This window comes from Nicotiana attenuata, unplaced genomic scaffold (assembly GCF_001879085.1).
Source record: "Nicotiana attenuata strain UT unplaced genomic scaffold, NIATTr2, whole genome shotgun sequence".
NCBI lineage: Eukaryota > Viridiplantae > Streptophyta > Magnoliopsida > Solanales > Solanaceae > Nicotiana > Nicotiana attenuata.
The window spans coordinates 110,518-137,440 of NW_017672976.1; the positions used below are offsets into that span (position 1 = coordinate 110,518).

Below are 26,923 nucleotides of genomic sequence, written 5' to 3' on the forward strand. Positions count from 1 at the left end.
TATTGTATTATTTTTGTAGTATCATTTTTTATTTTCTAGGAGAACGGGAAGCAAATCTGTCACGACCCAAATCCCTGCTCTGGTCGTGATGGCGTCTTTCATGAAGACAAGGCTAGCCAACTAACCTATATCGCCTTTTCAAAAATAGTTAAACATGAATAAGCAGTCTAAATATGATTTAATAATATTAATTAGCGGAAGTACGACCCAACACAGCCCTAATCGGGGTGTCACAAGTCACGAGCATCTATAAGAGTGTAAATACAACTACAAGGTCTAAAAATACACTGAACAGGAATAATGAACGACAGAGAGAGAGAAGCGGTGCTGCGAACGCTGGCAGTCACCTCGCTAAACTCCTATAGCTCTGCCTCCAATCAGCCAAAACCCGCTATCGGGTGAATAAATACATGTATCTGCACACGAGGTGCAGGGAGTAAAGTGAGTACTCCAACTCAGTGAGTAATAAAGATAAATAATAACTGAGCGGTAAGAAATCACGTAAAACAAACCGGCATGCTGTATAGAGCAGTGTAAAACCCTTTTTAGAAAACAGTGAAGCTGTGAAATCCTTAGAAAAACATCTCGGCTCAGTTTAAACCTCTTTTGGAAATAACTTTTTCAGCGGTTACGTAATTTAATGCAAAACAATAGTGCAGATAAGCACAGAAATTCGCCCCTCCGGCACAACACTCAGTTTTCAGATAATGCCAGGCAATTAGGTAGGCATTGCATGAAGTAGCACAGACAACAGATAATGGCAGACAAATGAAATAAAGTAAACACATAAAACAGTACCAGTACCGTTGCGGCGTGCAGCCCGATCCATCTATCGGTGCGGCGTGCAGCCCGATCCATTTATCGTCGATGGCGCTCACTGGGGGTGTGCAGACTCCGGGAGGGGCCCCTTATGGCCCAAGCGCAATATCAAGCCATCTCGTGGCGTACATATATCAGGCCCTCGGCCTCATAATCAAATCAGTATCTCACTGCTGTGGCGTGCAGCCCGATCCAAAAGTATCCTCACAATACAGGCCCTCGGCCTTACTCAGTCAAAAATCACATAAGCCACTAGGGCAACAGTAAAACATCATGTTCAGCCCAAATACTATTGGAAATATCATTTCAAGTGTTAAAGCAAAATAAACTTGGCTGAGTCTTAAAAACAGTGGAAAATACATGACTGAGTTCAAGTATAAAATCAAAACAGTGAGAAAATATCAACAACAATCCTCGAAGGGTTCAAATAGCTGGCACGAAGCCCAAGTATGGCAATCAGCCCAAATTATGATGATAACAAGTAAATTTCAGTCAAATACGCAATAAATTCATCAATCAGGATGGACCAAGTCACAATCCCCAACGGTGCTCTACCCCACGCTCGCTATCCGGCGTGCAAGTCACCTCAATATAGCACTACGATGTGCAAATACGGGGTTTCAAACCCTCAGGATATCATTTACAATTATTACTCACCTCAAACCGGCCAAAGCTCTAGCTCGTTATGCCCTTGTCTCTCAAATCGGCCTCCTCGCGCGTCGAATCTGACCAAAACCAGAACGAATACGTCACAATATGCCAAGGGAACAAAGCCCAAGTGAAAATAATCGAAAAATATTAAAAATCCCGAAATTGGCAAAACCCGAGCCCGGGCCCACTTCTCGAAACTCAGAAATTTTCACATCAATGGGTTTCTTATCCTTCCACGAGTCCATACATATCAAAACTCTCAAATCCGACCTCAAATGGCCCTTCAAATCCCAATTCAAAATCTCAAAATCCCAAGCCCTAGTTCTTCCATTTTTAGCTAAATTTCCATGAATTTCTAGGTTAATTTCACAATAAAATCACGTTTTTGGTTCATAAAACTTACCTCCAATCAATCCTCTTCGAATCCCTCTTCAATTTCTCCCAAAGAGCTCTCAAAATGTTCAACAATGGTGGAAAAGTGACTTAGGATCGCGGATGAAATGTTTTAAAAACCCTTCTGCCCAACTGTGATTTCCTTCTATGCGAATGCGAGGGCCTTCTCGCGTTCGCGATGCATAAATAATACCTTGGCCAAAAATTACCCTACGCGAACGCGTCTGAATACCCGCGAACGCGATGCTTCCACGGCTTCAACTATGCGAACGCGACCACCTAGGCTGCGAACGCGATGAACAAAACAAATGGAACTCCAGACCCTCCTATGTGAACGCGAATAACTCCCCGCGAACGCGAAGCTCAAGAAACTCACCCTCCACGAACGGGAACACCCTAACACGAACGCGAAGCGAAGGCCAAATTAGGCCTGCACTGCTGCTGCATTTTCTGCTAGCTTTTCCAAGTTCCAAACCTCCCGTTAGCCATCCGAAAGCACCCCGAGGCCCCCGGGACCTCAACAAAAGACACCAACACATCCTAAAACCTCATTCAAACTTGTTCCAATCATCAAAACACCTCAAACAACATCAAATTACCCGAAACTCATCGAATTCAAGCCTAAGTTTTCCAAAAACTTCCGAAATACGCTTTCGATCAAAAATCCAACCAAACCACGTCCGAATGACCTGATATTTGCACACGCGTCAGAAGCGACATAACGAAGCTGCAGCAACTCTCGGAATTCCATTCCGATCCCCGGATCAAAATCTCACCTACCAACCGGAAATCGCCAAAATACTAACTTCGCCAATTCAAGCCTAATTCCACACCGGACCTCCAAAACCAATTCCGATCACACTCTTAAGTCATAAATCACTCAACGAAGCTAACCAAACCATAAAAAGTCCGATCCGAGCTCATATACCAATAAGTCAACTCTTGGTCAAACCTTTCAAATTCAAAGCTTTCAACTGAGACTGTTCTTTCAAATTCATACGGATTTCCGTGAAAACCAAAACCAACGATCTACGTCAGGCACAACACATTACACGGGGCAAGTCATGCCCCAGAACTGGCGATCAAAGTGCAAAAGCTCAAAACGACCGGTCGGGTCGTTACATCCTCCCCCACTTAAACACACGTTCGTCCTCGAACGTGCTCAAAGTTGTTTTAAAAGCCAACCAATAGCTGAATAACCTTACCATGCATATACCCCGGGGTGATCCCACGTCACCCTATCTCGTATAGGTCCGAATACACGTAGTAGCTGAAATTACACAATCCAATTTAGCCCATAAATCATAGAACCACATTTCCAATACCGATATCACACAAGACCAAAATCTCACATCTATACTCTGAATAAGCCCGAACCAGCTGTAATAACCCATACCTGCAACCTCAAGTGCAATTACATGATAAACCACATAACTTTAACGCTCGTAGCAATAACTTCTATTCACAGCAACTGTACACAACACCCAAATACCGATAGAAAAACTCTAACCAACTAAGTCCCATTCCAACACTTTCATATACTGCCAACGATCAATGAAACACGCAATAAACCATAACCATTTCTCAGATCAACCATTCATGAAGCTGCTTCTCCTCTGGCAATACCATAGCAAATTTCCGAGCCGAACCTCGATCTTACCCTTCCGACATGCTGAAATCGAATCCATTCGTATTCATTAATGTTCCCAACTATCTCCTCTAATCCAACACACCACTCTAGTGACATGACATGTCAATAGAGGCCTAAGCCACAACTAGCATAATACGCGCACCAATATGCAACAGTCCGAACACACTCAAATCATGAAAATGGTTCAAATGAAAGAGCTGTACCACACGCTCACCAGTACCACCACAACACAAGGTTGAGAACCCGTCTCACATTATAGAATGGAACACACGAATCTAACCCGCAAGGTCATATCTCCACATAGCCTCGCTGCAATGCACGATCCTATCCAAACACTGCTCCACATGAGACACGTTACTATGCCCGAAATTGGCAACCACGCATAATTTGATGTCTGGAACCAGAGCAAAACATTACACCCTCGGTGAAACAAGTAACATATACCACGCAAACCCGATAGGACATAGCCGATACGCCATTCACCGAGCAACGCCCAATTACTTTTCCCACTCAACTTCCACTATAAACCCCAATAGAACCGCACCATATGTGCCCATAACCAATAAATCATAACATCTCACAACACAGAAAGGAAACTCATAGATCTCCCAGATCACTAGTAAGCTCAACAACGAACGGATCAACCTATCCCTCAACAATACGTTTCGGGGCCAACCAAGCCGACCCAAGCTAGAACACGCATCCATATTGGCTTGCCAACGAACTCATTATCAAGGAAGCCTGAAGCTGCTCCTTCCACTACCATAACTCCTGCCAGAGCCATACGATACGGTGCCCGACACCAAATTAATACCGAAATCCACAACCTCGCCCGGCGACATGCCCGGCCACAAGAAACACATCCGAAAAGTCCCTCAACACCGGAACTAAATTAATATAAGGCGCCTCAGCACTGACACTCATCACAAGAGCCCAAGTAAGAAAGACAATCCTTCCCAGCCGTCCGCTGGGTCTTTGAAATATAACCCACTCTACTAGAACATAATCCAACGCACCTCGCCACTCAACCCGTGGCATTTTCGGCATAGCCCATAGCGTAATAGTCCAGAATAACCCAACACTGAGACAACCAGTCTGAACTCCAACATCATATCCAAAATCTAACATATCAGCAAAGAAAGATCAACTCGAGCCTCCAAATCCCGAAAGCCGCTAAACGGTGCCGATACACACGATCCACAACCACAACATAGCCTGCACATGAGAACTCCCAGTCTCCAACTCCATATAACACACGAATCATCGTACTTGAATCCCAATTTCGCCGTCCGAAAGCATACCACCTTAAATACCACATCATCCCACGATAGATACTCTAAAATTTCCCTGTGCCACCAAGCAAACCCGAATATCACCAGTCGATCTAACAAAAAAGTGCCGCAATATTACCGAAGTGCCATCAACTTAATCACATTATCCTTTTTCTGAACATATACTATTGTCAAATCACTTCCAATTAGAAATATCATTCCCTTAACTATCTGAGGCTACCCGCTGCTCAAGAGTTTTATGAACTCCCTTTTAGAACTGAATTGTAGCCTAACACATGCAAGTCTCGATCCTCCACGACATACCGCATATACCATACCCTCTAAGGATAACATGAAAACTTTATCTCCCTTCCGAGCCACAGACATCTACGCACTCAACTAGTCAAGAACTTTCCATTGGTCCCATCTAGAAGAAGAATCACCGTACATCCCATGCTCCGCACGCCCATAGAAAATATACATCTCCAAGCCACGGTAAAACCCAACAAGAACTCTCCCAATTCCATTTGCACAAACTAAACTGCCAGGACTGAATCCTTCTAACTAGACCAAGCTAAGCAAGCCGTCAAACCCAAGAGCATTGCGGCAAAATACTTGTACGAACTCATTACCTCGAACACATACAAAGAATTAATCATATCCTTACCATGCCGAACCGGTCTACTATCAGGCTACCCCATCTATCTAAATTTCCTTCTGATTCATCTTCAACTTGATATTTCCCCTTGCTGTAACACCACAATTCCTCAACCCAGGCTTACCACACGAGACCCAAGCATAAAACCACACTGTCCGAAACCCATAAATCGCTGAATACTCCCTTAAGTATTCCCCGAAACACCACACTCCAGAATACTTTACTCTGCAGAACTTCCTGCGAATCTAAATCCGTTACCTTCACTTTCCTGATACTGGTACATAGAGTCCCATAATTAACAAAGAAATACCATAAATCTGGACCTCTTCCAATGAAAACACAGTTTCTAACCACACACGCAAATATAAAATACCCGATTGTTCTCTGTAGAATCTTGAACATATTAGAGCCATCCTCGCAAGTCATTCACCCTCATTCAAACTGTAATTTACCTGACCTAACGAACAGAACCACCCGTGCCTCATTGGCACTCCGATACCGCAGAAAGAAATCCTCATCCCAATACAACCAAGCAACTTCCTGCTCTATGCATCGAGCATTCTTTACCAACAACAACTCTAGACATTCCGTGATTCTCATACCCTATGAAGCATAATATAACCTTTGTCAAAATTTTCCTTTACTCTAGCCATAGCTAATTCACTCGCACGCCCCAAACTGGAACCAACATAGCACCTAACTGTGCAATCAACTGCTCACAGCAGACTCCCCTACTTGGCTCGAAGCCATAGATCAAGATACACTCAATAACTCATAACACTTTTACTCTATTGATGCCACAATACCATAGGGAGATTAAACTCAAATCATTTATAAGTTTGTGAAAACACAGATCATCTAGTACTGTAAATCTTCTACAAATCTCGCATTCATCCCCGCAACAGTTAAGCCCACTCTCTTAAGCGACCCGAAATTTCAAATTTCAACACGTACTTTTCAATTACACCTGAGATCTTCTAACATACACATAGGGATCACACCACTTCAGAACACTCCGTAGGAGATAACCCACCTGCTTCGCCTCAATATAACATTTTTGTATACCTTCACCGTCATAAACTGTCTGTAGTCACTTAGTCTTCCTGAGTCTGAACTCATACTGCAACATGGATTTTACTTCACTCACAACCAGAAAACATGAAAATATCCTTCACACGCTCATAACTCGGGGCTATACCTCGAATCACGATGGAATTCAAACACCTAATAGTTCTCTTATCATCCAGCAGACCTTCGTCGTCACTTCCAAGTCACGTAAATACATCTCGCAGTACTAACATACTCGTCACATGGCTATCCAGCCGTCACTTCCACTAATAGGGACAACACCAAACATATAAGTTCAAAACACTCACTCACACAATCAGCACCTCGGTGCTCAAGCCATAGGCAAAGATCCGGCCTCATGTCCTTCAGACTGGCCCAACATCAACTCACAGAAATCACATCTCGCCCCTCGATCGGGGAATCACAAGCCATCAAGGCACATCTGATACTGAGCGCTCATGCGCGCATGCGAACGCGTGGAAGGAATTTCAAAAGTTACTTTTCAAGCTGAATCAGGGACGCACGATAAGAATTCAAAAATGCGAAGTTTTCCTAAAGGTTCTGCAGCCCCTCGAGGATAAATACAGACGTCTCCGTACCGATCCGCGAGACTCTACTAAACCTGCTCATGACTCGTGAGACCTATGTAACCTAGGCTCTGATACCAACTTGTCACGACCCAAATCCCCGCTCTGGTCGTGATGGCGCCTCTCATGAAGACAATTCCAGCCAATTAACCCATATCGCCTTTTCAAAAATAGTTAAACATGCATAAGCAATCTAAATATGATTTAATAATATTAATTAGCGGAAGTACAACCCAACACAGCCCTAATCGGGGTGTCACAAGTCACGAGCATCTATAAGAGTGTAAACACAACTACAAGGTCTAAAAATACACTAAACAGGAATAATGAACAACAGAGAGAGAAGCGGTGTTGCGAACGCTGGCAGTCACCTCGCTAAACTCCTATAGCTCTGCCTCCAATCAGCCAAAACCTGCTACCGGGTGAATAAATACCTGTATCTGCACACGAGGTGCAGGGAGTAAAGTGAGTACTCCAACTCAGTGAGTAATAAAGGTAAATAATAACTGAGCGGTAAGGAATCACGTAAAAGAAACCGTCATGCTGTATAGAGCAGTGTAAAACCCTTTTTAGAAAACAGTGAAGCTGTGAAATCCTTAGAAAAATATCTCTGCTCAGTTTAAACCTCTTTTAGAAATAACTTTTTCAGCGGTTACGTAATTTAATGCAAAACAATAGTGCAAATAAGCACAGAAATTCGCCCCTCGGGCACAACACTCTGTTTCAGATAATGCCAGGCAATCAGGTAGGTATTGCATGAAGTAGCATAGACAACAGATAATGGCAGACAAATGAAATAAAGTAAACACATAAAACAGTACCAGTACCGCTGCGGCGTGCAGCCCGATCCATATATCGCTGCGGCGTGCAGCCCGATCCAATTATCGTCGGCGGCGCTCACTGGGGGTGTGCAGACTCCGGGAGGGGCCCCTTACGGCCCAAACGCAATATCAAGCCATCTCGTGGCGTACATATCTCAGGCCCTCGACCTCATAATCAAATCAGTATCTCACTGCTGCGGCGTGCAGCCCGATCCAAAAGTATCCTCACAATACAGGCCCTTGGCCTTACTCAGTCAAAAATCACATAAGCCACTAGGGCAACAGTAAAACATGATGATCAGCCCAAATACTATTGGAAATATCATTTCAAGTGTTAAAGCAAAATAAACTTGGCTGAGTCTTAAAAATAGTGGAAAATACATGACTAAGTTCAAGTATAAAATCAAAACAGTGAGGAAATTTCAACAACAATCCCCGAAGGGTTCAAATAGCTGGCACGAAGCCCAAGTATGGCAATCAGCCCAAATTATGATGATAACAAGTAAATTTCAGTCAAATACGCAATAAATTCATCAATCGGGACGGACCAAGTCACAATCCCTAACGGTGCTCTACCCCACGCTCGCTATCCGGCATGCAAGTCACCTCAATATAGCACTACGATGTGCGAATACGGGGTTTCAAACCCTCAGGATATCATTTACAATCATTACTCACCTCAAACCGGCCAAAGCTCTAGCTCGCTATGCCCTTGTCTCTCAAATCGGCTTCCTCGCACCTCGAATCTGACCAAAACCAGAACGAATACGTCACAATATGCCAAGGGAACAAAGCCCAAGCGAAAACAATCGAAAAATATCAAAAATCCCGAAATTGGCAAAACCCGAGCCCGGGCCCACTTCTCGAAACTCAGAAATTTTCACATCAACGGGTTCCTTATCCTTCCACGAGTCCATACATATCAAAAACTCTCAAATCCGACCTCAAATGGCCCTTCAAATCCCAATTCAAAATCTCAAAATCCCAAGCCCTAGTTCTTCCATTTTTAGCTAAATTTCCATGAATTTCTAGGTTAATTTCACAATAAAATCATATTTTTGGTTCATAAAACTTACCTCCAATCAATCCTCTTCGAATCCCTCTTCAATTTCTCCCAAAGAGCTCTCAAAATGTTCAACAATGGTGAAAAAATGACTTAGGCTCGCGGATGAAATGTTTTAAAAACCCTTCTACCCAGCTGTGATTTCCTTCTATGCGAACGCGAGGGCCTTCTCGCGTTCGCGATGCACAAATAGTCCCTTGGCCAAAAATAACCCTACGCGAACGCGTCTGAACACCCGCGAACGCGATGCTTTCACGGCTTCAACTACGCGAACGCGACCACCTAGGCTGCGAACGCGATGGACAAAACAAATGGAACTCCAGACCCTCCTATGCGAACGCGAATAACTCCCCGCGAACGCGAAGCTCAAGAAACTCACCCTCCGCGAACGCGAACACCCTAATACGAACGCGAAGAGCAAAGCCTGGCCCGCCAAACTCCTACTACGCGAACGCGGCCCCAGGCACGCGAACGCGAAGGCCAAATTAGGCCTGCACTGCTGCTGCATTTTCTGCTATCTTTTCCAAGTTCCAAACCTCCCGTTAGCCATCCGAAATCACCCCGAGGCCCCCCGGGACCTCAACCAAAGACACCAACACATCCTAAAACCTCATTCAAACTTGTTCCAATCATCAAAACACCTCAAACAACATCAAATTACCCGAAACTCATCGAATTCAAGCCTAAGTTTTCCAAAAACTTCCGAAATACGCTTTCGATAAAAAATCCAACCAAACCACGTCCGAATGACCTGAAATTTTGCACATAAGTCACAAACAACATAACGAAGCTACAACAACTCTCGGAATTCCATTCCGATCCCCGGATCAAAATCTCACCTACCAACCAGAAATCGCCAAAATACTAACTTCGTCAATTCAAGCCTAATTCCACATCGGACCTCCAAAACCAATTCCGATCACACTCTTATGTCATAAATCACTCAATGAAGCTAACCAAACCATATAAACTCCGATCCAAGCTCATATACCAATAAGTCAACTCTTGGTCAAACTTTTCAAATTCAAAGCTTTCGACTGAGACTTTTCTTTCAAATTTATACCGATTTCCGTGAAAACCAAAACGAACGATCTACGTCAGGCATAACCATTACATGGGGCAAGTCATGCCCGAGAACTGGCGATCAAAGTGCAAAAGCTCAAAACGACCGGTCGGGTCGTTACAAAATCCATTGGAAGGAAGCAAAAGCAAGCGAGATGGTTAGAACTGAGTATGGGTTGCCAACACAAAAAACCAAGTCTGGGAGAAGTCTGGATAATTTATGAGCTGCTAATGCTTCGGTCTTTTGCCTACCCGGGAATTTCTCTTACCCTCTTGTATTTATGTGTGCATTGGGGACAATGTACAATTTTAAGTATGAGGTGAAAAGACTATTTGGGTAATTTCCTATGCTATTTTAGTTGTAATATTTTTTATGTGTAGAAAAAAAACAAAATTTTTTTTAGGTAGAAATGATCTCTCTTGGTTTTTCTTATGGCTACGGTTCTTTTCCAAGGGGTGACTCTTTGAACGGGTAGTAATTTTTTTATGTAGAGTTATCAAAATGTTTTAGACCTTTTCCGACGATGGACTTCTTAGACAGTCTTCTTGAGGGTTTAAAGTCTAAAGAAAAATACAAGAAGATTATTTATTTTCCTTTTTAACTGATAATAGAATGAGGAGAACTTGAATACCTATGCCTTTTGGCATATTTTATATCGGGGCTTAGAGGTGGAGCATTTGTGCTGAGTACTTTCTTCTTGATTATTGTGACTATATGCCTTTAGAATATATGTGACTTTGTTTTGATGCTTGGGCTCGTCTATTGACTCCTGTTGTTACTTTCTAGTGTTTGAATTCTATGTTGACTGTGCTAGTTACTTTAACTTGAGAGTCAGGTCTGCGCCGTCTTGAGAAAGTCATGTGTATTGTGTGAGGTGAGATTTTGGTTATACTTTGTGTCATTAAGTCTAGAACTTGCGCGGTGTGTGAGTCGGGCGAAATGATTAAGTCTTGTGAGTCTAGGAAATGATATAGGCGTTTCTTTGATTGACCCTTGAGCCTATTTGCCTAACAGTGATAACATTATCCGTAGCCAGCCTTTTGAGCCTATAAACCTTTTTCTTTGGCACCTACATTACGAGCCAACCCCTATATTGTTCTAATCGTATCTTGTTCACCCTTTACCTCCGAAAGCACTTAAGTTGCAGAAAGAGTAAAGAAAGAGATTGGGTAACTTTTGAGTGGAACCATTGAACGCCAAAAAGGTGCACTTGTATTTAAAAGCCTTACTATCCGAAAATACCAAATTAAGGAGAGTGTGAGAAAAAAAAGAGAAAAAGAAAACATAAAAAAAATGACTGACACCTCCCATATCTTTGTTTGGGCTAGTGGTTATCCATATGTTGATGTGCTTAATGAATAAAGGCTTAAATGTGTATAGTTTACAGCAAGACATTGAATTGGTCATGACAAAAAGATGTACTTAAAAGTGAAGTGTGATGTATTAAAGTGCTTAGGAGGGTTAGTCACTATTTTTCTATATATATCCTACTCGTCCCTTAGCCTACATTACAACCTATAAAGTCCTACTTGATCCTAGACTTTACAAGCTTGAATTAGTCGAGTCTTATACTATAGGCAATCCTATGGTACGAACTTGGGTGGCATACGAGTTTCTTTGCGAGAGTAAGCGGATTCTTTCGATATTTGAGTCCTTAGGTTATATTTGAACTTATATTTGAGTATGTTGACTATTTTCTCTATGTGGTTTGATGGTGAGGGCACATGATTTGCAAATATTGATAAAGTACATGGTATTTGAGTTGGCACAAGAAGCAAGTCATAGTATTAAACGTATTGGAGTTAATTTTGAGGCTAAGATGTTAGAAGAGTCACACAAATATTTTAAATAGTCTTGACATTGGTCTAAATATGAGGAAAGATGTCAATAGCCCTTATGCTGGGTTCTGAATATTGATATAAACCACTTTCATTGATATGATGCTTGAGTATTTTTTGGAATTGTGTTCTTGCCGATGTGCTTAATTTTAAGTTGTTTGAGAATGAGCAAGAGTTTAAGTGTGGGGTTGTGATAAATGACGAAAAATGCATGTTTTTGAGTATGTTTACATATTATTTCTTATGTGAGTTGCGGGAGATTAAATGTTTATACACATAAAATATGCTCATTACTTGTTATTGTGTGTAGGAATGAGGTTGGATAGAAGTTGCCGAAAATTGGATGATTTGATGCATAAAGAAGTTGAGAGGCAAGAGTTGGGAGCTTGCCACAATTGGTGCATTGCATGAAGGTAGGCACGAAATGTCCTAGGAAGTGAATCAAAACCAGTGAAATATGGCAATTTGACATTGGACCTGGCACACGAAAGAGACAAAGAAGGAAAAAAATAGCTGGGAGCGTGCCTAGTTTCGCGCGTTGCACCAACCCCAACACACGACTCAACTATTCCTTTGCGGATTAGGAGAGATCAAGGATGCCCCACATCAACCGTAATAGATATAAATACATCATAAAACTTCCTTTTGAGGGGTGAGGCACTATGTTGGGATAAAACAAGACCCTTGGAGGCAAGAATACGCTAGGAGCAAGGAGGAAGATTCAACCACAAGTTTTCCCTCTTCTTCTTCCTATTTTTATTAATGGTTATGAGTTTTAGTATTGTAGTTTTACATACTATTATGAGTAACTAATTTATTATCTAGAGTTTTGATGGAACCTATTGGAGGATGAATTTTTGTTAATTATGTTTTAATATAATTTAACCTTTGGATTTATCTACCTATTCAACTACGTACTTATTTTAGTTGATTGAATGGCCATCGATTGATTGTGCATATTTATTATGTGTTGTTTGAGAAAGAATATATATTTAGGTGGTTGTTGAACAACATCACTTCTAAGGTATATGAGAGATCAATACGACGGGTTTAAAAGCGGGATTAGAGATAACGAAGCTTTGACGTGATCATAGTCAGCGGTGAAAAGTGTAAGCTAGATTAATCCGAGAGAATATGACTAGTACATTATTGTAGTTGCTCGAGAGAGAATTATGATAAATCGAGTGCTCATGATCAGTAGAGAATACTTGGGCTAATTATAGAAGATGTAGCAGGAAGGATTCTAACAATTGGAGAAATCATAACTTTAGGCCTCCTTACTTTTGTCTCCAACCCTTAGTTTCTTTAGTTGATAAATTTCTACTGATTTTTGATCATCATAGTTAATTAGTTTAAGTAACCTAAAAGTTATCCGAGCTAGCCCTCTTGGTGATATAGTTGTAAGAGACGAGAATTCTGACAAACTTATGCTACACACTATTCCAAGCTAAATAGTACTTTATTTTCTGTTTAACGATATTCTTATTGCTTCCTTCAGAAGCCTTGCTCCCGGAACCAAGCTATTTGCTACTTATCTCGATTCTAACACTAAGTCTTGCATTTTTTTAATTTATTTATTATTTTGGGATCAAATCGATTCGCTTGGTTATAAACCACGCTATACATTCAACTATAGCGTTTTACGGGTAAACAATTTTTTCAATCATGAATTTACAGTTTTTGACTAATATTTGGAGTTTGTCTTTATCAATTGTCTCTAGTTTCTTAGAATTGTGAAGAGACTATTCTTTTGAAATAGGATCAAACTTTGTCTCTAAAGGGTGTTAAACGGGTGGGCCGAGCCGGTCCGGGTTGGGAAAAAATAAGACCGATCGGGTTCCAATCCGGGCCGGTTACGGGTTAGGGTTTACCGGGCTTAATGGGTCCGGGTCCATTCGGGTAAAAAATATACCGTAAGGGTTACGGGACCAAGGGGCCGGGCTGGGTTAGTGTTATTATTATTTTTTTGTATTTTGTATAACTATTGTAATTTATATTAATATAAAGTAAAAATATAAAGAATACAATGAAGATTAGAAAAATACTACACTTATAAATTGCAAGTGCTACATTTATTTCAAAATTCAAACTTACAAATTGAAAGGTTTACATTTAACAACAAGTAAATTAACGAAAAAAGAGTAAATCCAAAGGTTTTGCATTAGTAAGTTCTTCATAATCAATATGAACTGCTTGGCCTTCTTCTAGAGTGTTAAATTCAGATGGGTTACCATGTGTTAATATATCTCCAAGTTCCTCGTCTTCTGGGCTATCAACATCTTCACGTCCTTGATTTCTTCGTTCCGATCTAATCCAATCTCTGAAACATACTAAAACTTTCAAAACAATACTTCCCAATGAGTGACGGGTGTCTCCAAAAACGGAATTTCCACAATAAACGCAGTTCCCTCTGATATCATTTGAGAATACACACTCTTGTTGCACCCCAAAAATGAATTTTTGTTAGAATCATTAGTAGAAATAAGAAAATGATTCTGTTGGTACATTCGAGTAATTAAATGTTTCACAAGTAGGAAACTTAATTTATTGTTATAACCTGGATTTTCCAACAAAATCGACCTATTTCTATTTAAACCATGATCATGGGCAAGTGCATAAATATACTCCTGAAAGATAAGTGGATATAGGAAGTTGTGTTGTTGCGATCTATCTGGCTGTAAATATCTTGTCTCCAAGTTATTGTCTTGCTTGGCTAAATGCACTCTCTAATGCAACAGTTGAAAATTCCTTTGCGCGAGGCTCTTTTTGCTTATGCAAGTACAATTGAAGTTCATCAATGTTCATGCTACTGGTTTGAGTGTTAGAAAATGTATAAAAAATATTAAAACTATCAAGGCCTTCATCATCCATAGTAGTAGAAGTGGTACAATGCATAGTGGGATTAACATTGCCTACATTAAGAGCAACATCTCAAATATATTTGCACAATAATTATATAATTGTTATAAAGAATCATTTAGCTTGTTCATACAAACATATATATATATATATATATATATATATATATATATATATATATATATATATATCTGGGGTTTCAGTTGGTCAAATCTCCATATAAGTATATAAAACATTGATTAATTGGTGACAATCAGACATCTTAATAGAAGGATTTAAAATAGCACCAATTAAGTAAATCGGAGGAATTGGAAAGAAATATTTTTTGAATTTTGCTTGCATTTGTTCAACAACATCCTTATATTTTCTTTCTTCTTAAAATTCAGAGAGTAGAAAAGAAATTTCATCTGTATGAAGCCATAGTAACAGTAGGGTAATATGCTCCAGAAAACTCAACAGTAGCTGTATAAAATTTATGTAAAAATTGAACAACATCATTAATGCCATCCTAAGTAGTAGTTGTTAACATACGATTTGGATCGGTAAAATGCGCATTAGCAAGTTCAGTTATTGGGAATCTATATTTGTAGCAACATTTTAAAAATATATATGTATAATTCCATCTAGTAACAATTTCTTCTGGCATGAATATGGGCTTAAGGTTATGCTCGGTACACTTATTCTTAAATTCCCTAATTCTAGATTGTCTATTATTTCCTTGAATAACACCAACTGCTCTTCTAACATGAGTAATCTCAGTTGAAAATAAATCAAGGCCACTTTTAACAATAAAATTATAAACATGACATGCACACCTAACATGAAAAATTTCGTCAAGTGGTGGTTGCAACTGCAGCTTTAATATTGAAATTGCGGCATTATTGTTAGAAGCATTATCAAAAGACATACACAATACCTTTTTTCTTAAGATTATACAATTCAACAACTTCGCAAATAGTAGTACTTATAAACACAACAGTATGACTCTGATCTTCATCATATTTAAAAGCGATAATACGTTTTTGCATACAGTAGTATCATCAATCCAATGACATGTAATTGTCAAATAATCATTTCCATTAACAGCATGGCCAATATCAGAAGTTAGAGAAACTCTACAAGGAAAGTGGCTAAACAAATAACGCATGTATGTTTGATATTGTCCATGAAGTCTAAAGATATCAGCTCTACAAGTACTTCTAGGGACACCTTTAAATAAAGGATTGTAAATCCTTTGAATATACATAATAAGATATGATGAAGAAGCAAAAGAAAAAGGTAGACAACCCAAAGCAATCATTTTTGCTAACTCTTCCCGATCCTTCATTTTATCATATTTTATAAGACCTCCAGTAGTAGGGTTTAGAGTTGTTTGATTTCTATCTCCATCAGAGCCCCATTCTATAGGATGCTCGATTCTCATATGTCTACTAAGTGTCCCAGTCCCCCCTAATTGTCCTCCAGTCTTATGTTTAAAAGTATCATTACAAAGTTTGCATCTAACTCTATCACTATTTGGTATCTCTTCAAAAAATTTCCAAACCTTACTTCTTTTACTACGATTACTAGTCGGGGCCACAGGTGGTCTACTACTAGAACCACAACCACCACCCCTGCTACCAGCTNATATAAGGAACGCTATGTGGCAAGTAGTAAATAGAAGTCAAACAAGCATATAGCAATTAAGGTATGAAACAAGATATACTATGAAGCAACAAAAATAGGGAAATGAGTAATAACAGTGCATATGTTGATACCCAATTTTTCCCTATATAATTTTTATATACAAAAATACTCTCAAAATAGCATATATATATGCATATATAAGCATATCTAAGTGTTTTGGCATTTTTCCTAATTTTTTAAAGATTTTTAAAATCAATTTATTGTCCATTTTAGCAGTACAAAAATCAATAATTATTCCTCAAATTATCATTTTGGTGACTAATTTATTCTATCCTCATATTTATACCAAAATATAGCTAAGGGAATTTTTGCACATTTTTTACAAATTTATTGAGTATTTTAAAATTAAATTGCACATAATTGCAATTCTAGCCTATTTTAAGATTAATTGCATTTATAATTACAAATTTTGATTCCAGTATTTTTAATTTAATATTTACATATTAGTAATTAAATTAGTACTTTTAGTTTGTTTCCAGAAATTATTTTACTATTTTTATAAAATAAAAAGGGGAAAAATGGCTATTTAAATACTAGCCCTAATCATTTCAATTTTAGCCTAAATTAGCCCCCCAATTAAACCCAATTTAAAACCCCATTACCCGGCCCAAATCCTAAGTTCACCCGACCCACGACCCACTCAAATAACCCGCCCGGACCTTTTCTTTTAATCCTAGTCGTTGATCTAACAGATCAACGGCTCACACTCACTCTTTCCTTTTTTAATTGATCAACCCCACCAACCCTAACTCATTTTTCAATTATCCGCCGCCCCTGAAACCCTCCTCTCTCTCAAACACTCTCGAACCTTCTCTAACCCTAGCCACCTCCGCCTTGAAATCCACCAGAATCCATGGCGTTCCAGGCCATGGATGACTTGTGCTCACCCTTTCTCACCATTAGACCTAAGCTGTTCGATGATTTGAAGCCCGCCTATGATGGTTCTCTTCGAGACCTTCTCAGATTTGTAGATCTATGGCTTCTTCGGCCATTACTCCGTCGTATTCAGGCAATATGAGTCTTTTCGAATCAAGATCTGACTTTTCTCAAGCCCTTTCTCATTTCTACGGTTTTCTCTACAACCCTAAGCTGTTCGAGGTTCTTTACTTGCTTATTCTCTTAGATCTGAAACACGTCTGGGCTCTATTTGATATTTTTAAGGTTTTCCCCAAATTTCTTTTTCAAAAATCGTTCAATTTCAATTTTAGGGTTTCTGAAAAGTTCCTTCAAATATCTTTCTGATTCTTCCTGTTCTTTCTTTACGTGTGTTTGTCTGTGTTATGCTGGTATGTTTTCCTTTTACTACGCATGAGTTTGCTCTTTTTTTTTCTTTTCCATTATGCATGACTCGTCTATTTTCGTTGTTATTCCTGTACTCGCATGATAATCCGTGTTGTTTTCCTTAGGCTTTGCTATATGTGTTTATGGTTGAGTTCTTTGGTTTTGTTCACTTTACTGAACTCTATTTGCGTTCCTGTTAAGCATATTTCATCTACTTTGTTAAAGACTCGTATCATCTCTTTCTTCTAAAACTTGTTTAAATTCCAAGTTTTCTCAAGCATGTTCTCATGACTTTGAATCAGTGTTCTTTCTATCGTGTGTGTTCGTCTCTCGTTAAGTCTTTGAAAAGACTTCTGAGCCTCTTTCAAAGACCTGTTTTCTCACCTCTATTGTCTGACTCAATCTTAAACCCTAGGATTTGGGGGTTTTCCTTGGGTAGATGGTATTAGGGTTCCACGTTGGGACCCTAGGCTTTCGGACTCACAATGAGTCTGTAACTGAACTTGAATCTCTTTTTGCTTGTGACTCTAAGGCTTTCAATGATAGACTCTTTTTCCTAAATAACTTGACAGTTCCTTCTGTTTGATCTGTATGCTTTATATATGAGAAAATCCCTCTTTCAAAAAGATTTTCACCATCTAAGTGATTGATTCTGAAATCCCTTTAATAAGGCTGAGGAATTGTCATTGATTTTTCTTTGATTGAATCTCCTTTACCTTTCTTGACTTGATTCAGTCAAATTGAGCTTGTAATTTAGGTGTCAGGACTTTTTGATTGATTCCCTTGCCGTATTTGGCACAAACCGTGTACTGTTGATTGTTTTCCTTAAATAAGTTCTGTATATTTACCCCTTTTGTGCTACTTTCAAAGGTTTTAAGTAAAACTTCTTTCTTTAACTGGTTTTTACCCGTTGGAATCAGAATCCCTTAACCAAAGGGAGACTGATTTCAATAATATTTCCTTGCCTTTCTTGCTTGCTTTCTGCACTATAAAAGGGACCTTACCTTGCATCTTACCAAAAACATCTTACGACTTCTTTCTTCACACAAACCTCACACCACTAGTCTTTAGAATACTGGCATACTTGCAACTCTGTTTTGAATTAAATACTCTGCTTTGCTTGGGATCTTTTGGAACTGCTTTGCTTGCAATTTGGTTTCTTCAAGACTACTGTTTTTTTACTTATTTCCTTTGAAACTGGTATGTTCTGATTTAATTTTTTGCCTCACCGCTATATGTCTACTTTATAGTTTCAGCATTCTTATTTACCTTGTTGTGCATGTTCAGTGATTAAATTGTGTATGTTCTTTCCCTGCATTTGTTTCTATTGTGAATCCCCACCCCTATCTTCCTCTATGTGTCTGAGTTAAGGTTTTGGCCTGGCAGTATCCAAGTTGCTGCTAACAGGCTGGTCAGGGGTGTGACAGCATTCCCAATTGCTGGGCATGACCACCAGCCTGCCATGGCTTTCCTAATTCACTCTCTATGCACATATACTTACTCTTAGACTCTAAGTTCTGCCCCCTCCTATGAGCCTTGCTTTGGGACCTTGAGTTCCCTCTAAACTGGGACATTTGAGGGCTGGCCCTTCCACACTGCACCATAATCTTAATTCTGTAATGTAATTGGGTGTAAGCATTGCCTGGAGTTCATGAAGCTCCTTGGAACTTTGACACACCCAAAGGATGAGAAAGGCTTTTGGAAATCTGATCCTGGAAGTTGGTTTATCTCATATTGTTGGACTTTGAGTCTGAATTAGGCTGTTTGGTTGTAGCTGGAACTTCTGATGTAATTTTACTTTTCTTTCTTTTGATTCATTCGGGTCTGTAATAATTTGTAATAATTATTGGGGATGGTTAGTGGAAAGGGATGGGGGATGAATGTATGAAAAAGGGTAGAAAACATGCCTATAGGTTATTTATGAATTTCTGTAAATCATGTCTATAGGCTGTTTATGAATTCCTGCATTCTCATCTTAGAAAACTTGTCTATAGGTTGTTTATGAATTTCTGCATTCTCATCTTAGACATCATGCCTATAGGTTGTTTATAAACTTCTGCATTTCTATAGAAGACCTGCCTATAAGTTCTACATTTCTGCATATAGAAATCATGATCTTAGGTTTTCTGCACTTCTGCATATACATGTCATTAGGCAAACAATCGTAGGCTTAATAATAATCAATTGCATTCTAGAGACCATGCCTATAGGACTTTTGCATCTCTGTAATCGTTTTAAAACCAATAACGCTTAGAAATCATGCCTATAGGAATAATCAACTAAATCAGTTTCGAGTTTGAAACCAGTCATAAGGTCGTTTAAAACCTGCAGATCTTTTGTTTACAAAACCAGTGACCCCTTTCTTTAAAATCAGTACGCTTTGTTAGATACCATGCCTATAGGTCTCACTTAGGCAAACCATTAGGTAATTAATTAACTGGGTCAGCTTTGATAACTACAACCAGACAAGGCTAATTCGGACTCCTCATCTGAAAAAATATGTGATAAATCAGCCCGTCCAAACGCTTTTAAATTTAATACAGACCACAACCAGTATTTGAAGTCATGCTATACAATCTGCTCTTTTAAGTGAGGAGGCCTATTTGAGCCTTAATTGCTATTTGCTCTTCCCCTAACTGCTTATGTGTTTTTGTTTGTCGCCTTAGACTTTTTATCCTTTTAAACTCTGAAAAGCCCCAATTCCCTTCCCTTTTAGGATTAGTAGTCTCAATGCCTCCGAGACTGATAGGATCCGGACGGGTAATAGCATGCAATAAGTAACGATACTATTCCGCGCTTTAATACCTTAAACGGGGTGGGAAAGAGTAGACATGGAGATGATGATCACGTGATAACACCACGCGTATAATTGGTTACCGGGTGTTGCGTGGATGATCTATGTTATTTATAAACCTAGGATCCCCCTCCCTCCATATGTGCTTACGTCAGTTTTCCAGTTCTTTAAACTTTGTATTTCACTTTAATTCAAACCTCTTTGGAATTTCCAGCACCGTTTTCTTTTTTAAACTTCCGCACACTTTACTTCTTTGTCTGAGTATTTGCATTCGTTACTTGACCCCCATTTTTCTGCACTTATACATTCTTTTAAACGAACATGAAACCATCTATTCCTTAACTTCAGCATGCTTATTTAACCTTTATACAATCCTACTTGTAATTGTTATGTGGAAGTTGTCTTGTATGTTTATTCGCTTTAAAGTCACAAATTGTAGCATGGCCGAGAACCACACTAGTGGATCTTGGGAGGTGCCTATTCCCCCTGGGATAATTTCAAGCCCTTACCCGTTCTCTGGTTCTTTTCTTTTTTTTACTCCTTGGTGTCCTAATGTACTCAATCATTAGGTGATGACTCTTCTAAATCTCAAAACCCAAATTCCCAAAAGGAATAGAGTTGTCCGCCCAAATGTCGTAAATCCGATTTGGCCTTTAGAAAAAAGGGGGCATCGACAGAGTAGATATAGCATGAACAACCTCTCTAACAGATGGAACTCCCTAGAAAAAAAGGAGGAACCCATATATGGAAAAACATCTGTATTGGAGGAGAAATCTGTGAAAAAGGCATTCATTGGGAAGTAGGTAATGGGGAATCCATAAACCTTTGGCATGATGCCTAGATTATGGACACAGGCCCGCTAAGATCCCTCATACAGGGGCCCCTATCTCTCAGTGACCAAGTCTCCTTCTAAACTCCATCCTAGAGGAGGGCTCTTTTAATCTCAACAATCTCTCCTTCGAGCTTCCAGAAAACATTCGCAAAATTTTTTTTAGCACCTATGTAAAACAAAGCGAACCGGCAACTGACAAATTTTTGTGGGTGAAGGATCTATTGGGGTTTTCTTTACAAAGGCTGCCTACCAAATTGTTGCGGCTCAGTCAAAAGTAGAAGAAAACCTGACGGACTTCTCTTGGTTATGGAAGCTAGATACCCTAAACAAAATTAAATCTTTTCTATGGACGGTTTCCCACAATAGACTCCCCAAATCCAAAATGCTTTTTAACAGGAAAATCACTGCCTCCAGTACTTGCAACATCTGTCAGAATGAAGAAGAAGACATGAAACACATGTTCTTCAACTGCCTCCACTCAAAACCCATTTGGGACCAACTGGGAAGCTTCTATGAATACCCAAACCAACCCCACAATGACCTCACTATGCACAACTGGTTAAAAACTCTTTGCCAAACAAAATTCACTTTTGATATTGTCTATGAAGTCTAAAGATATCATATCTACAAGTACTTTTAGGGGTACCTTTAAATAAAGGATTATAGATCCTTTGAATATACATAATAAGATATGATGAAGAAGCAAAAAAAAAAGAGTAGACAACCCAAAGCAATCATTTTTGCTAACTCCTCACGATCCTTCATTTTATCATATCTCATAAGTCCTCCAGTCATAGGATTTAGAGTTGCTTGATTTCCATCTCCATCAGAGCCCTATTCTATAGGATGCCCAATTCTCATATGTCTACTAAGTGTCCCAGTCCCTCCAGTCATATGTTTAAAATCATCATTACAAAGTGTGCATTTAATCCTTACTTCTTTTTAGTAATCCGGGCCACAGGTGGTCTACTACTAGCACCATGACACCACCCCTGCTACCAACTCCAACACTACTAGGTGTAACTGGTGTCTCATCTTCAATTTCTAATTCATTATCTTTTATACCGAAATCTTCCTGTAATTGTTCATAATCTATATTATTATCAGGTAATGTTTCAGAAATATGTGTAGAGTCATTTAAGTGACTACCAGATGCTGAATTAGTACCTTTTTTTTTTCCGATTAGTAACCTTATTACAAACTTTTTTTGCAGCACTAAACATATTATAAAAATTCAACTACTAGCAAAAATTAAATATGCAAATAAAATAGTAAATAAGAGAAAGAGTTGGAGGGAGTGCACCGACTTCGGCAATAAATTGAACACTTGATGATTTCACAACTCCAATGTTACCACGAAGAAACGTCAATTGTTCAAACTTCAAATAATAAATAATACGATAAATTAAATTCCAAAAAAATGAGAGTCAAATACTTGATTGCACTTTAGGTGAAGAATGAGAGAATGATAATTGAGAATACGAGTTTGAGAAATGAGAGATGAGTGAAGAAATGACGAAGAGAGGGGGGGGGGGGTGTATTTATAGTTTTTCAAAGGACTAAATTAGTAATTACAAAAAGTGTTAATTTTAAAAAAAATGGCTAAAAAAGGGATATTTGTGCAAAACAGCCGTTGGGCAACGGCCCCTTGGCTGACCATTGCCAACGGTCAGAAACATTAAAAAAATTGAAAGACTAGCCGTTAAACAGGTCTGGGCCGCTCCGGGCGGGACCGATTAACCGGTTCTACAGTGATTACAGTTGATGGGGTTTGACCGGTCCAGTTAACCGGTTAACCAATGTGAACGGACCAACCACCTTACCCAAGTAACCCAGCCCACCCGGGCCCCCTATGTACCGGTGCAGGTTTCAACCGGTCTGGGCCGGTCCGAAAACGGGTTGACCCGGCCCTTTTAACACCCTCAGTCTCTAGTTTAATCAAGAACATTATGAGTTTCGGGAGTTGGATCTTAACGATTTTGAAGTCCCTCTCGTGCCAAAACTTAGGCTATATATGTTTATGCGTTCGAGCCACCTTTAGGATTGTGAGTATAGTTTTATTTGTTTCCTTGATTCTCATCTTCGAATTATTTTCCGTAATTCAAGGGTTAGAATAGCGTGTTTCTCGAAAGTAAGATGATGCAGACTTCTTATAATATATTTGATCTCCAAAAAAGTAGCACAATACTCCGTACCGATGCGAGGAATAATTTATCGTGATCTTTTATTCTTGTTTCCTTAATTGAGGGACAAAGTGATCTCTCGGGCAAAGTTTTGTGGATCTTCTTGAAGTATATAATTGTCGTCAAGAAGCAGTCGGCCGCATCTCGAGTTAATCTTGAGGAGATCACGTCTCTTGATTATTTCGACTTTGAAAAAGACAGATGTCTTGATGTCTTTGTAAATATCCCATGAGTTTATGTGAGACTAAAGATGTTGTGACAATTCAGTTTTACGATCATAAAAACACGTGCATTGATTAAGCTTCCTCATACCAACTAAAAGAGAGACCCTTCCATTAATAATTAAGGTTGAACTCAGATGATAAATTAAAAGATTCAATTTTGAGAGAGAGGGAGAGAGTATTCATAGGAAAAGCCCATGTTAAAACCACCTTTGCTGTTTAATTATCGTATATACTTATTTGAGAGAGAGGGAGAGAGTACTCATAGGTATCCTCTGTTACGTACCATTAATGTGAAAGACCAAAGCATTCTTTTAATGAGGATTTATGATGTGCAATTAGTTGAATAAACACAAGAATAAACCGGACAATTAATTAGTTTCTCTCGTAGAGCACAACACGATCTGATTTCACTTTTAACATGACATGTTTCTTGACACGTCGAATTTATTAGCTACTCCATTATTCGGTCCACTTTAATTCATTTTTTTCACTGTTTTCACACATTAAAGAATCAACTTTTTAGCGTTAATTAACAAGAAAATTGATCATATTAACCTTAATTAATTTGTTCATTGAAAATATAACAAATAGGCTCTTTACTCCTAAAGCAACTTTGCAAAAAAGAAATTAATTCACTTTTTATAATTAAATATTATAGACCACAAAAAAATCAATTAAAGTAGACGGGAGGGGAGTATAGTTCTAAATTTTTTCACTTTGACTGCACGCATTGTTGATTAATAAATTAAGCGCGCGCCGTACAGTTTGGTTGTAAGTTAAGTAACCTTAAATGGTTATATGACGAGTAACTAAAAGTAGTTCAAGATTTCAAGAGTATAATTAAACCTTGAACATTAGTTATTTACGATTTCAAGTACACAAGAAAAAGAAGAAGAGAAAACACTACATGACATATCATCGTACTTAATCTCCATTGCACTGACAAGTATTTTTCAAACAGAACCAACGTAACTGCAGTAGTACATACAAGTCTAGTTCAAAAGGCTCAAAGTGTCATAACATTTTGCGGTAGAAGGATCTTTCTTAGAAAGTAGAGAATGAACAAACTTGCAGTTAGGACAAGAAGGAGAAGACTGTGACACTATGACTAAGAGATGACAATTTGAACATGGCAAAGCTATCATACTGCTACTGCTGCTGCTGCTGTTGCTTTTGTTCTGCTTCTTTGAGTTATTATAGTAGTTATGATCATATTCCATTGTTTCTTGTTGGCTGAAACTTGACATGTTTAATTCAAGGTCTAGCTTTTGATCCTTTGGCCAATCCCATGTCTTCCTCAATGTTTTCCTATTTAGGTAATACATTCTCCCTGACTGCAATTAAACACATGAAAGATATATCATTATATATAGTTTAATTTTTATACAATCAAAGTTAAATTGACCTAAGAAATAGTGCAGTAACTTGCTCTAATCAAGTTTATATTGTCGGTGCATATAACGTAAACTTTATTAGAGGGCAACTCAGTGTACTAAGCTCCCGCTATGCGCGAGGTCCAGGGAAAGGCCAGACCACAAGGGTCTATTCTACGCATGCAGCCTTATCCTGCATTTCTGCAAGAGACTGTTTCCACGGCTTGAACCTGTGACCTCCTGATCACATGGCAACATCTTTACCGTTACTCCAAGGCTTCCCTTCGTATCGTAAACTCTATTAATAATAGAAAAAAAATAGATTTGAAGTGAAAAGTTGGAGAAAGAAACTAAAGGGTATACTTCAAGATCAAGACATTGTTCCCAATCCAAAGGAAGAGGGTCTTTAAGTTGAAGATCAACACTTGCTTGAATCATATCTTGCTTCCTCTTCATTGGAAGGTTGAGTACTTCAGATTCATAATTGTAGCTTTTACCAACAGATGGAGCCAAAGAAAGTTCAGGAAATTCCATAACTATATTCAATAATCTCTCAACAAATTCATCAACTTGTTTTTTCACCTCTTCTTTGCTTTGTTATGGAGTGTATATACTCTTTATGTATGGGCAGCAAACTTATAGGAGGGGAATAGAAGAGAAAGGACAAGCAAAATTTAAAGCATCAGGAGTTGGACAAACTAAATTTCTTTACTTAACTTTGATATCTAATTTTTTTTTTTTTTTTTTTTTTGGCAGGGGGTCATGCAAGAAGGTGAGTATACTTAAATTGCCTTTATCAAACACATTAAAAGGAGGGCAGGCCAAGCATTTAATGAGACAAGTAGATATCTCTTTAATGCCCCAAAATCCTACTCTCTCATATTGCATTTAAAATCCCCTCTACAGATGAAACATTAACACCTCAATTTATTGTGGTGTTTGCATTTCAACAATTTCCTTTAATGAAAGGAAAAATAAATAAAAACATTAATTATTTCCTAGGCAAGGTCCTTCAGGAATACTATAAACACTAGGTCGGTGCACTTAGCTTCTGCTATGCGTGGAGTCTGGGGAAGAGCCAGATCACAAGAGTCTATTGTACACAGAGGCGGATCCAAGATTTTTGTGAGTTCCTATACGATCTCAAATTAATATACAATGATAATCAGACTAATGAACATGGTTCCAAGCTAAATTTTCTCTTAAAATTAATAGAATTTTTTATACAAAAACAAGGTCTAAGCAAAAGTTACCGGGTTCACGTAAATCCGTACCTATTGCACTAGATCCGCCCCTGATTGTACACAGTCTTACACTGCATTTCTGCAAGAAACTGTTTCCACGGTTAGAACCCGTGACGCTGCAAAATAAATTTTGTTGTCTAATGTTAATACTCCCTTCGGTCCAAAATAAGCGATTTTTTGGTCTTTTCTTGTGGTCCAAAATAAGTGATTTTTTCAGATTTCAAGAATGAATTAATTATTTTTTTCCTACATTGTCCTTGGAGTAAATAGTGTTGGAATATGTGTTAGGAGTATTTATGTGAGATAGTAAAGGTTAATATGGTCAATTCCATTGCTAATTAATACTAAAAGGTGAATTTCTTAATCTGTGTGAAAACATCCAAAAAATCACTTATTTTGGACCGGAGGGAGTACTTATTGTGCCTCGTTAACCAATGGGACTATGACGTTAGTTAAAACCTCCACCTTCAACTCACATAGTTCATTCATTAAACAAGACAATTAATGTCTTCAATTATCAAAACGAAAAGTACTGTATCTTAATGTCATTTTATATGTTCAAGG

General features: G+C 38.7%; 1 protein-coding gene across 1 annotated transcript; it reads right to left on the reverse strand.

The window, feature by feature from the left end:
* Positions 1-24,577: 24,577 nt before the first annotated feature.
* Positions 24,578-25,865, reverse strand: LOC109215069. The gene is made up of 2 exons (XM_019379084.1): positions 25,479-25,865; positions 24,578-25,076 (listed from the first exon to the last, which is right to left on the reverse strand). The coding sequence occupies exons 1-2, from the start codon at positions 25,647-25,649 to the stop codon at positions 24,735-24,737; spliced, it is 513 nt and encodes a 170-aa protein (XP_019234629.1). The 5' UTR covers positions 25,650-25,865; the 3' UTR covers positions 24,578-24,734.
* Positions 25,866-26,923: the final 1,058 nt, after the last annotated feature.

Excerpts from the sequence above, each read along its gene's own strand:
- LOC109215069 (XM_019379084.1), bottom strand. The coding sequence starts at position 25,649 with ATGGAATTTCCTGAACTTTCTTTGGCTCCATCTGTTGGTAAAAGCTAC. Across the intron at positions 25,077-25,478 it reads AACAATGTCTTGATCTTGAA|TCAGGGAGAATGTATTACCT; the intron begins GTATACCCTTTA and ends GTTTAATTGCAG.